The 18,666-nt window shown below is 45.6% G+C and overlaps 2 protein-coding genes, 1 long non-coding RNA gene and 1 other non-coding gene across 7 annotated transcripts; 1 reads left to right on the top strand and 3 right to left on the bottom strand.

Moving 5' to 3' along the window:
- Nucleotides 1–1,545: 1,545 nt before the first annotated feature.
- LOC116228137 (uncharacterized) lies at nt 1,546–2,760 on the bottom strand. The gene is made up of 2 exons (XR_004166707.2): nt 2,729–2,760; nt 1,546–1,738 (listed from the first exon to the last, which is right to left on the bottom strand). It is a non-coding gene; the product is annotated as an uncharacterized LOC116228137 (long non-coding RNA).
- LOC116228258 (Z30 small nucleolar RNA) lies at nt 1,552–1,649 on the bottom strand. Its single transcript, XR_004166739.1, has one exon. It is a non-coding gene; the product is annotated as a Z30 small nucleolar RNA (small nucleolar RNA).
- On the top strand, nt 1,809–8,899 carry LOC116228135 (schlafen family member 13-like). 4 transcript variants are annotated; one of them, XM_090122633.1, is made up of 6 exons: nt 1,809–1,998; nt 2,368–2,435; nt 3,537–4,648; nt 5,085–5,213; nt 5,914–6,637; nt 6,927–8,899. In XM_090122633.1, the coding sequence occupies exons 2-6, from the start codon at nt 2,425–2,427 to the stop codon at nt 7,816–7,818; spliced, it is 2,868 nt and encodes a 955-aa protein (XP_089978759.1). In that variant the 5' UTR covers nt 1,809–1,998; nt 2,368–2,424; the 3' UTR covers nt 7,819–8,899. The 4 variants fall into 4 exon arrangements, 3 of the variants coding, with proteins under 3 accessions (XP_089978759.1, XP_089978761.1, XP_089978762.1); XM_090122635.1 differs by lacking the exon at nt 2,368–2,435; XR_016459262.1 differs by lacking the exons at nt 1,809–1,998; nt 6,927–8,899 and adding an exon at nt 5,357–5,500 and having other exon boundaries at nt 2,289–2,435; nt 5,914–6,000.
- Nucleotides 8,900–8,989: 90 nt separating this feature from the next.
- UNC45B (unc-45 myosin chaperone B) lies at nt 8,990–17,896 on the bottom strand. The gene is made up of 21 exons (XM_090122637.1): nt 17,760–17,896; nt 17,597–17,673; nt 17,304–17,465; nt 16,949–16,985; nt 16,276–16,451; nt 15,831–15,920; nt 15,406–15,573; nt 15,119–15,287; nt 14,785–14,955; nt 14,379–14,550; nt 13,664–13,964; nt 13,220–13,314; nt 12,561–12,702; nt 12,061–12,201; nt 11,571–11,698; nt 11,388–11,454; nt 11,173–11,286; nt 10,942–11,057; nt 10,200–10,317; nt 9,945–10,100; nt 8,990–9,621 (listed from the first exon to the last, which is right to left on the bottom strand). Exons 3-21 carry the CDS (start codon nt 17,463–17,465, stop codon nt 9,355–9,357), a joined length of 2,790 nt encoding a protein of 929 aa, XP_089978763.1. The 5' UTR covers nt 17,597–17,673; nt 17,760–17,896; the 3' UTR covers nt 8,990–9,354.
- Nucleotides 17,897–18,666: the final 770 nt, after the last annotated feature.

Consider the following 18,666-nt stretch of genomic DNA (forward strand, 5'->3'; position numbering starts at 1 on the left):
GCTCTGGGCAGCCTGGTCTAGCATTAGGTGGGAAGGTTGGTGGCCCTGCATGTGGCAGGGGGGTTGGAGATTCATGGTCCTTGAGGTCCCTTCCAACCCTGGCCATTCTGTGATTCTGTGATCAGAAACCACGTGACTTCTCCTTAGAACAGAATCACTGTAACTGTACTCCTAGGTACATCCCCCACAGAAGCTTCCTTCTCTGTGGGGGAAAATGTAACTGTGAGCAGTCAGCAACGAGTTATCAGACTCCCTGATAGATGCTATCACTGTGAAACCTTGGGAGTATGGAGTAAGACAGAGAGCAAATGGTATCTGTTTGCGTCTAAGGCTAAGCAGGAGGTTCTGTCTGTATGCATTGTTATCTTATCACACTTAAGAAACCTTTCATCCTTTATCACTGTTGTTTGGGAGAAGCTTGGCCAATTAACTGATTAAAGGGACAGGAATTTCTGGCTTGTAAGTTAATGGTATATAAGATGTATGTTGAACACAATAAAGCAGAACTATTCTGAGAACTATTTTGATGCTACAAAAACTGTGAGAGCTCTCTAACTCGACTGAGCACCGACACTTCTCCACAAGCAGAGAGAAATTAATATAAAGCTGGCACCAAAACCTGGAAGAGAATAGAAAACTGCATTAGAGTGTCTTTTCTTGTACTTGTTTGATTAGCTCAGCCTTTTCTCCTCTCCGAAAGGGCTGCACTTCATCCCTCTGCAGTCCCATGGATTCAGATCAGTACAGCCCATCACTAATTCCTAACTACTGAATCAGGTGTCAGTGAAAAGTTGCTGTGTTTTCAAAAATAGAAATTAAACCCCCTCAGCACCTACCAGGCATTCTGGGTGTCACTTTTTCTGGGTACCTCAATAGGTACCTATGAACCCAAGTAATCTTTTAGAGGGTCTCACGACATCAGAGAAGTCAGTAATTTTCTTTCTGAAAATCCACATGTAGTAAAAACCATCTCCAATGAAGAGCTACATCAGGCATATTCTTTCTCTAATAGCTGCATTTCAACATCCTCAGCCCTACCAGAAGAGAAGCAGCTGTATGACTTCTTCACAGCTCATCTCCATCTCACACCCAACAGACAGCATGAGAGCAGAGCACCAGGGCCACTCTGACAACAGAACTCACTTCTAAAAATGCTGTTCGCTGCATCAATGCCAGCAATCACTAGATGATAACAGGGCTGAAACAACTGCTAATGAGTTCTTTACCAGAAAAAATGTCAAACTACATTTTACAGAGTCTACATTGCATTTATAAGCGCAGAGGATACAGAAGCTGTAGCACCTGGAGGTCTGAAAGCCATGTCACACATAGGAGAAAAGCCAAGAAACCTCTCTCACTGCAAATTCTGTACTAAATCTGGTATTGCAGCAAGATACACAAATCCAAACAGCTATTTGCACAACCCAGTTTTCAAATCAATACTTTTTCTACTACTAAAAAAAAAAAACAAAACATTATGAATCTTTTTTCCTCACTATTTTTTTGGATTTCAAGCAGCAGCAAACTGCTCTAGAAGAGCTTAGCCTAAATAAGCTCAGAGAGAAGATTACGTGATCACGCCCTGGTCAGAGCAAAGACAAAAAGTCTCAGCAATACCAGTTCAGAGAATACTTCACTCATCATTGCTTTGGTCAAATCTGTTTCCATTCAACAAGAAATTTGCTCCTAGGCCAGAAATTAGGACAGAAAAGTTCTAGTTCCAGGTGCTTGTTTGCTTCTAGAAAAGAAGAAAGGAAGGAAAACAAAAACAAAACACCATCATGTCTGTCCAACGCTTGACGTAATGACTGAGCACCTAATGGAGGGTTGTGGCTGGTCCAGGGAGCACAGATTGCACCTATCCTCCCCACGTGACCAGGAGGGGTGGACCTGGGTAGTGTATATAAGAGCCAGCCAAAGAAAGGAAACCATCTTTTGGACTTAGACTGCTGTTTGAGAAGGAGTGCTGCATAGCCAGAGGGCCCCTTCACTAGCTGGGTGAGTTGACTTTTCCTTCTGTATATAACTGTTGGTCTACCTGCTTGTTATTTATACTCAGCTCCCTGACACAGCAGTGCTGTAGAGATGGTACTTTGTGCCATCAGTGTGCTGGCTTTCACTCCTTCATAGAGCTTGTGTGTTCAGCTGCATGTGTGACAAAGCCAAATTAGAAATGGAGAAGGAAAAACTCTCCACTTCTTCCTGAACACTGCTGCTCAACCAGCATGTCTCCTGCTGCACACAAAGACCCCTTTTATTGCTGTCCCTTTTACTGCTGCTCCATTGGCTTCAAACTTAATTAAAACTCCGCCTCACAAACAGGAGTGCAACAGGCAGAAGGAACTGACTTGTGTTACTCATCCACAGGTGCAGCATTTTCTATCTCCTTAGCAGTGCTTACTCTTACAGTTAAGAGGCTAAAGCATGCTTTGCAGGTAAGATACAGTAACCACGAGCTGAGGTGCCAGGAAGGCCCAGCACCAGGCTGAACAGCGGATGAAAACCCTGCCACAGAACCCCGCAGCAGCCTTCCAAGGACCCCCAGGCCTACCTTAATCCGACCCTCCCCCGCAAGCCACCCATCAGCACTGCAGCTCCCATCTCCTCCGCGCACTCATCCCTACCAGCCAGGCCCTGATCCCTTCCCCTGAGTCCCCCGATCGCCTCCCAAGCCCCGCACCCGCCCTGCAGCGCTTCCTTCCCCCGCTCCCCTCAGCGCCCCGCTCACCCGGACCCCACGCGCCCAGCAGGAACTCACCGCCTTGTCCCGCCCCCCCGCCGGCTCACATCCAATGGCAACACGCGGTTCTACTCACTGACTCGGCCGCTCGCCAATAGGAAGGCGAGGCGCCGACGCGAGCGTTTCCTGCCTTGCGCGGTTGAGGTGCGGGGCCGTGCTGTGAGGCCGTTGCGTAGCGAGTTTTTCTTTGGAAATGGGAACAGTGAGATTTTGTATTCCTTTGAATAAAAACAGGAAAATAACAACTGCAAAAAATAATAATTAAAAAAAAATATCCCATCAGCCCAATAGAAAGTGCTTTGAAAGGAAAAGCATGCCCGTGACTTGGTACAATAGTTACAGTTGCTCGCTTGTGATTTCTTCCTGTATCTCAAGGGGCTGTGAGAAAGGAGACAGGACAAGGGGAAATGGCTTCCATTTAACAGAGAGGAGGCTGAGACTGGATGTAAGGGAAGAGACAGATGGTGGCCTGTGGATTTTAGGCAAACTTTCTGTTTTGGAAGTGGTGGAAACTCCCTGCTGCTGTGCAGTGGTGCTGTTGCTCTGGGCAATGCAGGCTGCTGGCACTGTGAATAGGGGAAGCAGCATGGGGAAAGCACAAAATCTCCCATAAACCAAAGGTTGGGACCCATTTGGGGGAACAAATTATTATAATTTGTTTAATCTCTCATCTCTGTATTTGCTGTTTGGAGAGTAGCTGCTGTTAAGCTGATGTTTTTTTGGGGAGCATTTGGAAGTGTGATGTTTTGATATAAATGGTAAGCAGTTTTTTTTTTTTTTTTAACAATTGTTCCAGGCACAAAATGGCTCTTAAAGATGATGAACTGCAGCAGCTGGTCCGGGTTGATGCAGCAACACAGTATCCTGAAGTAGTTTTGTGTGTTGGAAAAATAACTTTTGGTGAGAAAGCAAGAAAAAAGATGCCAAAAGATTCAAAACAAGATCAAAAACACATCCTTGCCTCTGCAGTGTGTGCCTTGCTAAACTCTGGAGGAGGTGTGGTAAAAGCAGAGATAGAAAATGAAAACTACGACTTACAGAGAGATGAGATCGGACTGGATTTACAAGATATTTTTCGTTCTCTTCTTTTATTTCCGGACTTGACAAAATACCTGGACTTTGAACAGCAGGAAAATAACCTTTTGATTTTTATTAAAACATGGAACAGCGAAAAGATATCCTCAACCTCTAGTTCTGTGAAGCCACGTATCTGTAGCCTCAGCAGTGGGTTGTATACAAGAAGTGGTGCTTCTCTTTCCCACATGACCCCTACTGAAGCTTTGTTTTTCCTTGAAGAAAAGCAAAATGAAGCTAGGACAGAACATAGCACACAAGCACCTGCTAAAAAAAAGAAGACAATGGCTGCTGAAGAAGACATGCATATTGTAAATAACACTGTTGCTGAATTGTTTAAGAGGGACCAACTGCAGTGTGGAGAGACATTGAATTTCACAGAGTCAGGGAACATAGAATTTAAGCACTTTTCCACTGAAAAATTTTTAACTCGTGTTAAAGAGATATTACCTCAGTACATCTCTGGATTTGCAAATGCACGTGGCGGGTATTTATGGATTGGTGTGGATGATAACAGGGTCGTACAGGGATTCAAAAGTGATGATAAAGACCTTGAAAAATTAAGAAACCTAATTGATTCTGTTCATCAGGAAAAATTAACCATATTCCATTTCTGCAAAAGTGGATGTGAGCACCAGATAAGGTGTGAATACAGAATCTTCAGAGTGTATAAGGAGGCTGTAGAGCACTGTGGCTATGTCTGTGCTGTGAAGGTTGAACCGTTTACTTGTGCAGTGTTTTCAGAAGATCCGCAGTCATGGCTGTTCGACGGAGGCACTGTCAGGAGACTGAAAGCAAATGAATGGGCTGCGTGGATGATCTCTGCTGATCCAGGTCCATAAGACTCAGAATAATCCACTTCTGATTTTGGTATTTCCTTCGGTTTTCTTTAGGTTGGATTTGGTCCAAACTGTCTTGGTCCTCCTGCCTTTTAGGATCTTTCCCCAGTGTTGCTATCAGCCTGGCAGGCAGAAAGCTGTAGACAGATTGTTCATTGGCCAGTTCTTGGGCAATGAAAGGAGCATCACTAATAGAGCCAGAGATCACAACAGAAGTTAAAGAGATAAGAAGACCAAGAACAACTCCATGATCTGTAACTGGAGTCTATTCACTGCTAATCAGCTGTTGTCCACTCCTTCTGTTTATTTATCACATTTGTTATTTTAAATAAGAATAAAAGGTTTAAAACCAGCGTGAGGGTGGTTGTACACCTTGCACTAAGGGGCAGCGACAGCTCGTGCCATATCATGTTTTCATTTCTCTTTTCCAGATCTATCAGAATTTTCTGAGACCTTTAAGCTAGAGCTCAGTGTGACAGGGGGGCCACCCTGTGCCAAGTCAGTTTACTCACGCCAGGGCCTTGACAGCCTGGATGATCTTTGTGAGCAACTGTTTCCAGGTAGGTATACGCATTGCTTTCAGTGACTGGTAGGTCTACAAGATGAATACCAAGGATGTGATCAAGGAGTTTGAAGAAAGTATTTAAACAGGTGAGGGAGATGGAAATGGTTTGCAGATCTGATGGCAACATTGCATCCAAAGGTTGGTGCCCCTTCCCCGAGGACTGATATCTTCCAGATACTGACATGTATACATGATGGAGCTCAGCTAGCTGAACATCTCTGGAGACAGAGCATGGCTGTGCCAATTTTTCACAGTCTACTGAGAAGTGGGAAAGATAGTAGGGTAAGTTCACTTGGAATCAGCCCAAAATATGTAAAATGACAGGGCCTGGGAAGAGAGAAGAATTTCTGTGGCCTTGCAAGATCAGCCAGATGTCCCGGGGCTTTTCTACTGAGCTGTTTGTTAATCTGTCTGCTGGGCTGGTTTACCTAAGCTTGGCAGGAATAAGCTGGCCCTGTGCTGGCATCTTTAGTAAAAGAACTGTGACCTGGGTAGGAAATGTAAATACTGCATCATCAGATAACTCAGTATTAAAAAAAAAAAAAAATCTAGAAACACATGAAAAGGGCTTTCAGGCAGCTAGGATCTGTATTTGTGGACTTCCACCAGTATTAATCCTCTCAGCATCATTTTAGAGGGCTGGATTTTTATATTTTATATTAACACCAAGTATTTCTTGTGCTCTGCATTGATAGTGAAATCCCACAGCCTAACATATGCTCCAGAAAAACTCATTAAAGATCTCTTCCAAGAGCACCAAGGGCTGAAGAGTTTAATGGATGAACAGTTGAAGGATGTTTTTGAAGGAGTTGTGATATTTTCCAGAAGCTGGGCTGTTGAGGTTGGCTTGTCAGAAAACCAAGGCATAATCTGTGATGTTCTCCTAGTAGCCAAGGGTAGGCCACCTATCCTCTATACAGTATGTAAACATATCTCTGAGGACTTATTTCACTACTCAAGACGCACAGCCTGGAGGCTGAAGGAGAAATTAGTCAACACTGGAGGTTATACTCACAAACTGTGTGTAATACCAAAGCTACTGACTTTGCCTCCCAGCTATAACTATGGAGAGGAATGGGATCTGAATGTTCAAAAACTGTATCCTCAAAACTACGGCTTAATCAACAGTGTCAACTTGAAAAACCTCTTGCATTCTCTCATCATAGTTTTGCTGAATTTCAAATCTTTCTTGAGTGACTCTGTTGGCTTTGAATTTTTGAACCTCTTGACCATTGAACAATACCAGCTACTGTCAGAAAATCTCCACAAAACTAAGAAGCTGTATGTTTATGGTCTACCGGGAACAGGAAAAACTGTTGTGGCCCTCAAAGTCATAGAGAAAATAAGAAATATGTTTAAATGCAAACAACAGGAGGTTCTTTACATATGTGAGAACAAACCTCTGAAAGATTTTGTGAGGTAAGTCTTAACTCCTGTTATTTTTTCAATATGTTATTTGACCAACACTTTAAAATAGCTGAGCACCGATTAGATCTGGTGTGCTAGGTGTCCATCACCACTGCAGTTTTTGATATGTGTATTTGGAACGTATTTTTAGTAAGGTTTATTTTTTTTTCTCTTGACATCCCTAGTATCTAGTAGTAAATGTGATTAAAATACCATTGGCGTTATTTTGCTCTGATCAAGTATAACTAGTACTTTACCATGCACAGAGACTGTTTTAAATCCACTTGCATTTCTTCTGCAGAAAGAAGAACATCTGCCAAGCTGTGACAAGAGTAGCCTTTTTGAAGAACAGCTATAGTTATGTGAAGCACATAATAATTGATGAAGCACAGAATTTCCGAAATGAGAATGGTGATTGGTACCAAAAGGCATTGGATTTGACTTCATCACCAGAGCTCTCTGAGCCTGGCTTTCTGTGGATTTTCTTGGACTACTTGCAGACAACTCACTGTTTCTCCACTGGTCTTCCAGAACCAAGACAGCATGATCCTGTGGAGATGCTAACCAAGGTGGTTCGTAATGCTAACAGTATCTATTGCTATCTAAAGAACACAATGGAAGAGATTGTAGAAAATCCTACTGTAGGTATTCCACAAGCACGTTTACGGAGGTTGTTAGATTCAGCCACATGTGTTCATGGTGTCAAAGGCTTCTTTGAAGAAGTACGTATGACAGACAGAAATGAAATAGCAGAGTATGTGGCAAAGCATTGTCATAATTATCTTAAAAGTGGTTACTCTGAGAAAGATATAGCTATTCTGTGCTACAACAGTGACAAAGTATTGGCATACAGTGAAATACTGAGAAAAGAATTGAGGAAGTCAAATATATTACCAAGAAAAATGAATGAAGGGCTAGAGGAGTACACTATTCTAGACAGCTTCCGTCGTTTCTCTGGCTTAGAAAGAATGATTGTGTTTGCTATTATTCCTTATCCCCTTCCCACACAACATGAAGTTTTAAATAATATATTAGTTTCTGTAGCATCCAGAGCTAATTTAAATATGCACTTATTACGTGAGTACTTTGACATGGAAGAAGCTTACTCTTACACCAATAGTACTGCTCAGAAAAAAAAATACTGGACAGCTCAGGCATCCAGAATTAAAAGCCTTTTTTTATTAAAAAAATAAAAATAAAAAATCAACTCAGATGCCCAGGGAAGTAGAAAATGAAGCCTTCTGTCCATATTTGAACTAATATACACAGAAATAGCATTTACGAGATACCTTCCCACTCAACTTTAGCAAGTCACTATGGGTTAGAACCACCTAGTTCTAACAGCTTTGCATTACTGACCTTAGGTATCAGTAGCACTTCTGTCTTGGTTTCAAACATGCCAGTGAGGCAAAACTGCTAAATGCAAAGTCCTTTCAAAGAAAAGATCTAAAATTCCTAAAACTGGATATCTAAAATTGAAGGCTGGTTGAAGACAAGCCATGGACCTTCATACTGTTTTCCACTACAAAATGGCCTGCGGCTCAGCTGGTTGGAAGAAGAGTCTATTACAATCCCTTTATGATTACAAGACACCAATGATTATATTAGATAGAGTTAAAATAAGGCATAGTACCCATCTAGAATCAGCCTTGAAGTAAATTTGCCTCCAGACTGTCAAACCTATTAGCTCAAACATTCTTGCTTCTTTTACTTCTGGAAGCTGGAGGTATCTTCTTTTTTCCCTTAGTCATTAACTAGGGAAGACTATCTGCACGATTCCTTTCTTGTCTTCCACATGTCAATCACTTAATCGTGCCATGCTTATCACAGGAATGTCACTAACATTTACTATGATCAGAAATATTTTAATGTACTTTCAGATCGCTGCAGAATATCATATTTACTGTGCACTTAGATTTCTGTTCTCCTGCTGCAGACTAAAGCAAGGGTCTCTTATTTGTGTTATGCATAACATGCACAGAGAATCTATGCAGATTGCAGATATTTATACAATAAAATTGTAACATGATTGCCAACTGGTGGCTTCTTGTTCTTCATTCATCAGATATTTTCAGTATTCCCTGTTGGGCCCTCTGTATGTTCATGGTGTGAACCTTAGCTTATCTCATTAGCGCTGCCTCTTCATCTAGCTGATTTTCACATCTTTGCACATTCTTTTGAGTGTTGTTAGATATTCTGAAACTGGTGTGATTTAGTTTGTGCCACAAACTGATTATTCTAGATTGCTCTGTATATTGTAACTTTGCAACTGAGTATTGCCCTTGACCATTCATTTGCTTGATTAAAACAAAGCAGCAGAGATTCTACATGGAGCAAAGTAGTGAATTTATTAAGAGTTCATCCACTGCCCTCACACACTGGCACACTGCTTAAAGCCATTTAAAAGTACAAAGAAAAGCATGCAATTTATTTTCTAACCACGGGATGGGAGGCAATTAAACCTGGTGCTATCATGGTACTAGGAGCTGTGAATGGTTGCAGAACTGAATGGGGGCAATGAATGGATTTACACCATTTTGAGCTCAGATGGATGCTTTCTAAATTTCTGATGCAAATGCCCCCTTTTCCAAACACCAATCCCTCAAAACTCTCCCCAAGCTCTATTCCTTGCCTTGGCAATGGGGTTAAGTTTTCTTCATGGCTCTGTTCTTCACATTTCTCAGTCAGTTTTTTTCCCCACCCAGCCCTTTTTGGTACTTTCCATTTCCTCATGCTCGAGAGAGAGGTTTGATCAGCCCATAATCCATGCACTTTGTGAGACAATCACGTGCTGCGTTAATTACATGCTGCTTCTTGGGGTCATCTTCTTGTTTGCCAACAAATGTCAGGATCTCCAGGAGCTCTGACTCCACCAGTTTCTTTGCCAGCTCTTTGCTGGCACTGATTAAATTGAAAGCGATGACCAGTCCACGGTGCTGCACTTCCATGTTATCGTGCAAGCAGAGCCTCTGCAGGATTTCAAGCCACTGGGTGGTCTTCAAGGAAGGGAAATGTTGTTAGTACTGGTCTGAAGAATACCTCAACCTAAACCAAGTTTTAAAGGCGCAACATTGCATTCCTAACCTTGCTTGACAGCTTATATGCTGGGCTTTACTTGAAGAATAGCTATGGATTAATGGTTTCATCTCTAAGATGAAGCCTTGGAAGCTGGCTTAACAAAAGTTGCTTTACTTTCTGTGGGATGAACAAGGAGCATGCACACTAAGTTCCTCACTGGACAACTGATGGACTATATCTTCCTTAAGAGAAGCATTCAAGATTATGCCTACACTGTTGGTAATTAGGCTTATGGTCTTACCACTTCAGTCATCTTTGAGCAGAGTTTCTTTTGTGCTGCTGTAAGCATGGCCAGGGCTCCTGCTGCTGCTTTCTGGACCTTTTCATCATCCTCACCACACAGTAACACCACCAGCTTCAGCCGGTCATTTCCATCAGCCACAAACCGCTCTTGAACCTGAAAAAAAGTCACAGAATCCAGAGACAACGCAGTGTCAATGCATCATCAAGGTGGCTCAGGAGCTGCTGCACGCAGCCAGACCTGAAATGTGATTACCTCCTTGCTGACCACCAGGTTGCACATGCATTCCGTGGCTGCCTGTCGGAGTTGGTCATGGTTCTCAAACATATAGTTTTCAATGTCTGGCAGTGCCCCTTCCTTGACTATTTTCATCCTGTGTTGAAGAAGAATCAAAACACATCATGAGATGTGATAATCATAGAAATGGTTGGAGTTCAAAGGGACTCCCAGAAGTCATCTGGTCCCACTGCTGCAGTGCACAGGGACACCCACAGCTCCATCAGTGCTCAGAGTCCTCCAGCCTGATCCTGGGGGTCTGCAGGGGCTGGCATCAGCCCTACTCTCAGCAGCCTATGTGGTACCTCACCATCCTCATTGTAAAAACTTCTTCATTACATCCAACCTAAATCTGCCCTACATTAGTTTGAAACCATTTTCTCTTGTCCTATAATCAACCTAAAACATTAACTGCAGACAGATGAGAGACATGGGGGGGCTTGAAATAAATCTGCCCACAGCACTAGGACTCATGATATGCGGTTTACTCCTTACCTAATGCAAATTGAATTCACACAATTTTTCCTCTTTCCAGAGGAAAAACACTTCTTACTGGATATTTTATGAATCTTTTTGTTCAGAGACCTTTATAGCTCTGCCAAAGGCAGCTCGAATTAACCACTCTTCCCAATTCTATGAGAAAAGCATTGAAGTAAAATTCAGAATCACTCCTGATAAAGCAGCTGGGCAATGAAGAAGCCCAAAAAGCAGCGGCACTCACCTAAGCTTATCACTTCTTCCTGAAAAATTAGTGAGTCCCAGGAGAGCCTCATAGTTCTGGAGGCCATCTCTCTCGGTGTTCAGCAAGCTGACAAGGGGCCTCACCACCTCATACACCTGAGAACAAGAGGTATACTACTTTTCCAGCTCTCAGATATTGGTAATTTTCATTTGAAAAAAGAAAAGCAACAAAACAAGTGGTTTCTCACCTCTTTTTTATTTTAAAACTTACCCTCTCTCCTGGGAATGCAATGTCTGGATTGGAGATAGCAGCAATTTTTGCCAGGGCGTGAGAAGCTTTTATCTTGCCAACATCTGTGCCTTCCACAGCCAGAGGTATCAGGGCCTAACACACAGGAAAGCATTAAATGCCACCTCCCCTCACTGCAGGATCCCAACAGACATTTAATGCACGTCAGGCTGGGCTGCAGGTAGAAGAGGAATCACCTTTCCACCACCTTGAGCAACAATGGTCCCACGGTCCTTGGGGTCATCACATAACGCGAGGAACACCCTGCAAAAACACAGCATCGCTCACTGGAACAGCAGTAACCCACCTCCCTCGCGGGACAGGACAAAGGTTTTGCAATTAACTCTATCCCAGGCAAAGCCCAGCAGCCCAGCAGGCACCTGGCGATGAGCTCCTTGCTCTGGTCTGTCAGTATGGCACTGTCAGCTTTCACCATGCAGGCCAAGGCTGAGACAACACCAGCTTTTAGCAGCCGCTTCACTCGCTTCACAACAAAATCCTTCTTGTCCTGCAGAAGGGAGGACATGGCAAAGGGATTAGCCCCTAGCAGCTGCCATCCTGCTGGGGACCAAAGCAGTTTCAGCCTGATAGGCTGGGAACCAAGAGACCTGGTGGCTGTGACAATGAATAGACCAAAGAAAATCATCACAGAATGGTTTGGGAAGGGACCTTCAATATCACACAGTTCCAAGCCCCATGGGCTCGTTGCCCCCTACCAGCTCATCTGCCCAGGCCTTAGGCATCTCCTGGGATGGGGCATCCAGCTCTCTGGACAGCCTGTTCATTGCATCACCTCCCTCTGAGTATGGAACTTTCATCTAACATCTAAAATCTTCAGACCTGAGCACCTCCTGGCCACACGCACCGTACCTTGGGATGCTCCTCAGGCACATGCTGCTTGGAGAATTTGGCTAATTGCACCAGCTCTGGGACCAGCTCCTTTGTATCGTAGCTGTTGGTGCAGTTCACCAGCGCAGAAGCCACAGAATACAGGATAGTCTTGTCACTTGTCTGCACAGAGAAATAAAAGTCCTAGTTGAAATGCTCATTGGCTTATCCCCAGATGAGGGAAAAACTGAAGTTTATGGTCAAACAGGACACAGTCCCATCAGATGGTGTCAGAACCTTGATGCCTTTGGTTTTCATGTGGTAACACCTATTACAGTTGCTGGCAATAAAGGTTAAGAGCAAACTTCTGCTCTTATCTGTTGATAACAAGTTTTGGGTATCTCAGCAGCACATACAAAACTGAACTTCTAAACTAGAAGTGAGGGTTTGGGGTCAGAACTGCTCCTGCTTAGGGAGATAGTGTTGCTCTGGAGAGCCTGATGCTACAAGAGGGATGAGAGAACAATGTAAGGGGGTAGAACCTTGGCTAACTCAAACATAGCTTGCAGGGCTTGCTCATCTTCCACAAAGTCATCTTTCACGTCTGCATCAAGGGTCAGATATGCCAGTCCTTCCACAGCCCACTTCCTGGTGCGGGCATCAATGCTGGTGTTGCACAACCACCTGGAAGAGAGAAATCTGCATTTATCTCAAGAGCCAGGACTGATTTCTTTGGAAAAAGAGGAAGGAAGAACAAATGAGCTGAGAACATTTTAGGCTTGAGCCTGCATTTGGGTTCTACTACAACTCCCTATGGGTCCCTCAGGACAAGAACTTTTCTTTCAATAGGACAAGAGGGAATGGCCTCAAATTGCTCCAGGGGAGGTTTTCAGGTTGGATATTGGGGAAAACTTCTTCAAAAGAGTGGTAATGCAGTGGCACAGGCTGCCTGGGAAGGTGGAGGAGTCACCATCCATGGAGGTATTCAAGAACTGTGGAGATGTGGCACTGAGGGATGTGGGCATGGTGGGATGGGTTAGGTTTGAACTTAGGGATCTTAGAGGTCCTCTCCAACCCTAATGATTCTTTGATTCTATGATTCTCCCTGCAGGCATTTCCGCAGCAGGGAATGAACCAGGGAGGAGCACGTTATGTTTTGCAAAGTTGGGAATAACAGAACTAAAGCCAAGGTACAACTCACTTTCGGCACTGCCTGGCAAGTTTCTCCGTGGAGCCCTCAGCAAATTGCCGCAGCCCATAGTCTGTCCCTCCTGCTGAGCCCAGCTTGCAAAGACCCTGAGGAGGAATTGAATAATTCATTAATCCTCTAGTGTTTCTCCCCAGAGCCAACCTAATTCAGTATTTGAAGTCAAGTCTAAGAGGAAACATCCAAAAACCCAGTAGACTTTTCAGTTTGTAGCACAGAAAATTCAAATGTTGTGGATGTCTTTAGTGGAAAATTAAGCAGTTTTGCCCTCAAGGTTACCAGTAATACCTGTGCTTTTTCTGGTCTGCATCTTCCTTTGTAATGAAAGCACCAAAAGCCATCCCTAAGCTGTGGTGAGCGACCCCAGCACGTCCCCAGCACTTCCTCCCTCTCCCAAACCCAGGGTTAAGGAGGTGACAAAGGGGCTGGCATCCTTACCACTAGGGCTCGGATTTTGATCTTCTCATTCTTGGTCTTCTTGTAGATCTCCTTCAGGAGTGTTATTCCATTAGAGATGATGAAAGTGGCCCGGCTCAGCTTGGTGGAAGCGTGGATGAGGGCTTCCACAGCCACCAGCTGGTCGATCTCCCTCTCGGACCCACACAGGGCAACCATCATCTCCATCACCCCCTTCATGCCAAGCAGCTTGTTGCCCAAGTCAAAGGGCCCTTGCAGAACTCCAGACACCATCTGGATGGCGTGGAGTGTCTTGTCCATGTTCTGTGGGTCAATTTTGCTCCTGCATGGGACAGACAGAGTCAGCATACAGTTGTTGCTCACTGTTCTCATTCCCTTGAGTAGTTCCTTGTGGGGTAGAAATTTGTGAGCAGTTTTGTTTCAAGAGGATAGGAATTTTTGGGTGATGTGAAGCCAGGAAGTGGACTCAGTGATCCCTGTGTGTCACTTCCAACTTGGGATATTCTATGATTTCTCTGCTGGGCAGAGCACCATTAGCAAAATATATAGGTATTTGGGACATAGTGAAGCACAGATTCATGCAAAGATTGTAATCCACCTGGTAGGAGTACATGAGGTTCCATGCTCAAAGATCCTGCAGGATCTCAGGCAAATCCTTAACTCCAAAGGCCTCAGTTTGGCATCTAAGAAAGCCCCACGGCTTCCTTTAGCCCTGCAGTGAGCCAACCCCACTCACTTGATGTACTCCTCGCAGATCACACGGTAGTTGTCACGCTCAGGGTCGCAGCGCAGGTCATCGTAGAGCTTATTGAGGAGGATGGAGGCAGTCAGCTGGGTGTTCTCTGTCAGCGGAAGGCAGCCAGGCATCTCAGGAATCTGACCCACCACTTTCAGTATCTTTTTTAAGCCTGGAAACAATGAAGTGATATGGCTGCCAGAGGAGAGAGGGCCTGTCCAAAACTCAGGATGCTGTTTGCTGGGTTTTTGCAATGAAACAGCCAACTGAGTTGCAAGTTACTTTATAGCCTAATCACATCATCTTTAGAAATTATCAAGAGATTTACTGAAAAGAACGTTCTGCTCATGGGTTTGTGGCATTGAGCACCTCCCAAGTTAGAGCAGGGATGAAAGGAAGGACTCACCATTGTCAATGACAAAAGTGGTCCTGCTGTTGTCATGGTCCTTTGGGTCCTTCCTTGGTATGTTCTTGTTGAGGAGGTTGAGAGCTCGGTCTCGTCCCTGCCCGGATACATTCTTACTGACCAACATATCCAGCAAACGCATCGTGATCATCTTCAAGTCTTTTTTAGTATCTATACAGAAGCAAGGCAGCAGCAGCCAGTTAGGAGAAATTTTCTCTGAAAGCTGGTGAACTCAGTGAAAACCAGTCAGAGCCATTACATGGCTGCAACATTGGTACTGAAGTTAGAGGAGCATCTCCCTTGCTTCTCCAACAAGACCAAGGACTGCCATTACCTAGCACCAGAGACTCTTCTTTGCCATGGTGCTCCTCCTTGCCCTGCCCCAGCAAGCAGTCAGTGATGGTCTGCAGGAGGTTGCAGACAGCCAGCGAGATCTCCTCATTGTCCACTGACATCCACATGCAGATGCTGTCAATGCCCAGGTAATGAAGGATGGCAGTGGCCTGGCCTCGAAAGGAGAGAGCAGAGCTGTTAGCAAAGGGCATGAGTGCATTGTGAACAGCTGTGATTTTTCACTCTGCAGGTACAAGGCAACAGCAGTGAACATCCCAAACTGCTCACCCGAGCTTTATGTCCTGTGCACATGCCCGAAAGTGTCCTCACAGCTGCTAGGACCAGCTCAGTATTTTTGGTTTCTATCAGCTGCAGCAGCAAGCTGACCCCATTGTTCTGGAAAATCCTCTCAGCGCCCGCTTCCTCCCGGCCCAGGACTATGAGGTTGTTGGCAGCCTGGGTGGGAGAGAGAGGAGAGGTCAGCAGCACAGCCTCCAGAACACCTCTGGGATATGTTTGGGATCGCCAGCTCTGATCCTAAGCATCTCCTCCAGGTGCACCTGGAGGTCAGGTTTGATCCTCCCTATAAAAAAAGTGAGTCAGCACCTGGAGGGAAACACAGGGAAGGTGGCAGAGATGGACAGGTTGGATCCCAGTTTGGGTACTTTGGGGCCCACCTTCCCTGAGCACAGTGAGTGACGCCAGATTCTCACCCTCTCTCGCTTCTCTTTCTCACTGTTCTCATCCAGAAGGATTTCAAACATCTTCTGCACCCGCATGTCCGTGGAGAACTGAATGCGCAGCTGTGCCAACACAAACCAAGAAGCAATTTTCCTTTAGCACTTCAAGACAACCACAGTCCCCAAATGGCAGACAGCAAGCTGGATAACAACATGGGCATCACTTCCCAGAAAACAGGTATGATTACCCAGCTCACCCCAATAGAATCATGACTCATTATGGTTGCAAAAGACCACAAAGACCATCTAGTCAAACCCCAACCCATTCCTGCTATGTCCACAAAGCCACTGAATCATGGAATCATTAAGGTTGGAAAAGACCTCTAAGATCACAAAAACCAACCTCAACCCATCCCCACCATTTCCCTCAGTGCCACATCTCCAGGTCCATAGCCCAGTACTTCTCCCCAGGATTTACCTTCTCCTGGATGTCAGCCCCCAGGCGCCTCAGGGTCTCCTGGAAGTTCTTGTTGCGGGGCTCCATGGTAGCACATTTCTGAGCATCTTTGAATGCTTGGTCCAATTTTCCCAATTTTTCCAGAGCTTGGCTGCGCCGGTACAAAGCTTTGATATCCGAAGAATTGATGTCAATAGCTGGGAAAGGGATCCAAAGGTCAGGGCATGAAAGTCTGCTTCTTGAAAATCCCCCATGTAAATTGTCATCTGCTTCAGGTTGGATATTAGGAACAAATTCTTCTCATAAAGAGCAGTGATGCATTGGCACAGGCTGCCCAGGGAGTGGTGGAGTCACCTCCCCTGGACGTGTTCCAGAAAAGGGTCAATGTCACACTGAGGGACATGGTGTAGAACAATCACAGCCAAGGGTGGAAGGTTGGACTGGGTGACCTTAGAGGTCTTTTCAGCTTCAATCCTATAATATACAGTGACTGCATTTCCTGGACACATAGATATTGTTATCTCAGAGTGAACTGGTACCAAACCAGCAATGATGCACCAAACTGGTGCATCTCCTTTCGTACCTTCTCCAGCACTTGCGTGTTAGGGGACACCAAACCACGAGAACACAGTGCCCCAAAAGCAGATATGAGAGTGGGCTGGAGCAGATGAACACAAACACAGCCTCTCCTTACCTCTAGATGCATCCGAGGCTGCCTTGGCATATTCCTCCTGCAAAACCAGAGGAGCAGAGCAATTCATCAGCAGTGGGACAATGGAGCGTGACCCCATTGCTGGTGCAACTCAAGCTCTGTTCTCACTAACAGGGCACCCTGGTGAAAGCAATAGGAGCCTACAGAAGGCAGGAAGGGAGCTTTAGGTACCATCTCACTGGTGATGGAAGGAAACGAGGATGGCTCTGGTATGACTCAGACAACAACAGCCTGCAGGCTGCAATGGAAAAGCCTGCAGCTCTTTGGGGTTGGGACCACTGCTGAGCTAAACCAGCATGCTCAGCCCTATGGGGATGGGACCTAAAGCTTTCCTCACCTTTTTCAGGAAGCACGCTGCCCGGTTGCGGTACAGCACGGCCTGCAGTGCCCTGTCCTTGTTGAGCTTCATGGCCTTTGTGTAGCTCTCAGCAGCTCTCTCATAGTCGCTGGCTTGAAAATATTTGTTGCCCTCCTCCTTCAGTTGGATGGGATCCTCCATCTGGAGAGCAGAGGAAAAAAAACCAAAACCACACATTTTAGGCTGCTTGAGAGTTTTAAGGAAAAACATGAAATTTGTGCCCCTTCTGTTTTGGGCTGCCTGTTGAATACCCCTGAACAAAAGCACCTTACCAGTCTGAAGTGCTCAGAAAACCAAACTGCTCCTTGAGGCTGTGGCTTCTCAGCAGTAGACCTCCACAGCTGTAGGTCTGTAGTGACCAATGAAAAGAAATAAAATAACAAAAAAAGAGCTCAGAAAGTCTGGAGTGTCCAGACGGCTTGGGAAAGAGCTCACCTCCCACTCCAAGTTTGGGCAAGAGCTGGCAGCTCCTGCTGTGTGTCACTGTCACCTGTCACCACTGCCTGTCCCCTGTGCTATATAGGGCTGGGGGCCACCGCCAGCCAGCGTGTGGGGGGACACTGTGTGTAAGGGCAAACAGCTCTGGGCACTAAGAGGGGATGCTGCTCTCCCACCCACTGGGTGGATCCTTGTTATCCATGACCTGCAGAGCTGCACGGGGAATGGAGTGGGAATGGGAGGGCTTTGTGCCATAAACAAATCAGTTCACACGGCTGACCCCTGTCCTAGTGCTCAGTGCCTTGTTCCTTTCTATTTAGGGAGGCATGAGACAGCTGCACAGGGACAAGTGGATCCGTCTGGCAGCTGCCAGTGCCTTCCAGAACAGCCATAGAGAGAAAGCACCAGAACCCCCTTCCCTGCTTTCAGTAGGGGCAGCTTCCCCTTGCCAGTGCTCACAGCCCAGCTTCCAGGGCCCCAGGTGAGCCATGTTTCATACCAAAAGGGTGGCTTCATCCCTTATTCCATGCAGCTCAGTGAGTGCTGGGGGCCCTCTGGAGGATGAGGAAGCAAAAGGAAATTTTTCCTGAGGAAATTCAAGTGTCAGGCAGAGAGGGAGAGAATCAGCTTTTGGGTTTTCCCATGTGTCCCTTTTGGGGACAGCAAAGAGCCTCCCAGTGCACCCTCATCTTCCACCACACAAACCCACCTGTGCACCCCAGTAGCTCTGCCCAAAAGCCACCCTTAGGCAGTCACCATCTCTGATGTTTCCAGCCACTTGCTCACATCAGGTCATGGGAAGAGCCAGCCAGCTCTGTGGGACCATCACCTCCCAGGGAGCATCAGGGCAACCTCCAGCAGCCCTGGGGCAATGGCAGGGCTCAGAGGGGCTCAGAGGGGCTGT

This window comes from Phasianus colchicus, chromosome 21 (genome assembly GCF_987193195.1).
Source record: "Phasianus colchicus chromosome 21, bPhaCol1.hap1.1, whole genome shotgun sequence".
NCBI classification, from domain to species: domain Eukaryota; kingdom Metazoa; phylum Chordata; class Aves; order Galliformes; family Phasianidae; genus Phasianus; species Phasianus colchicus.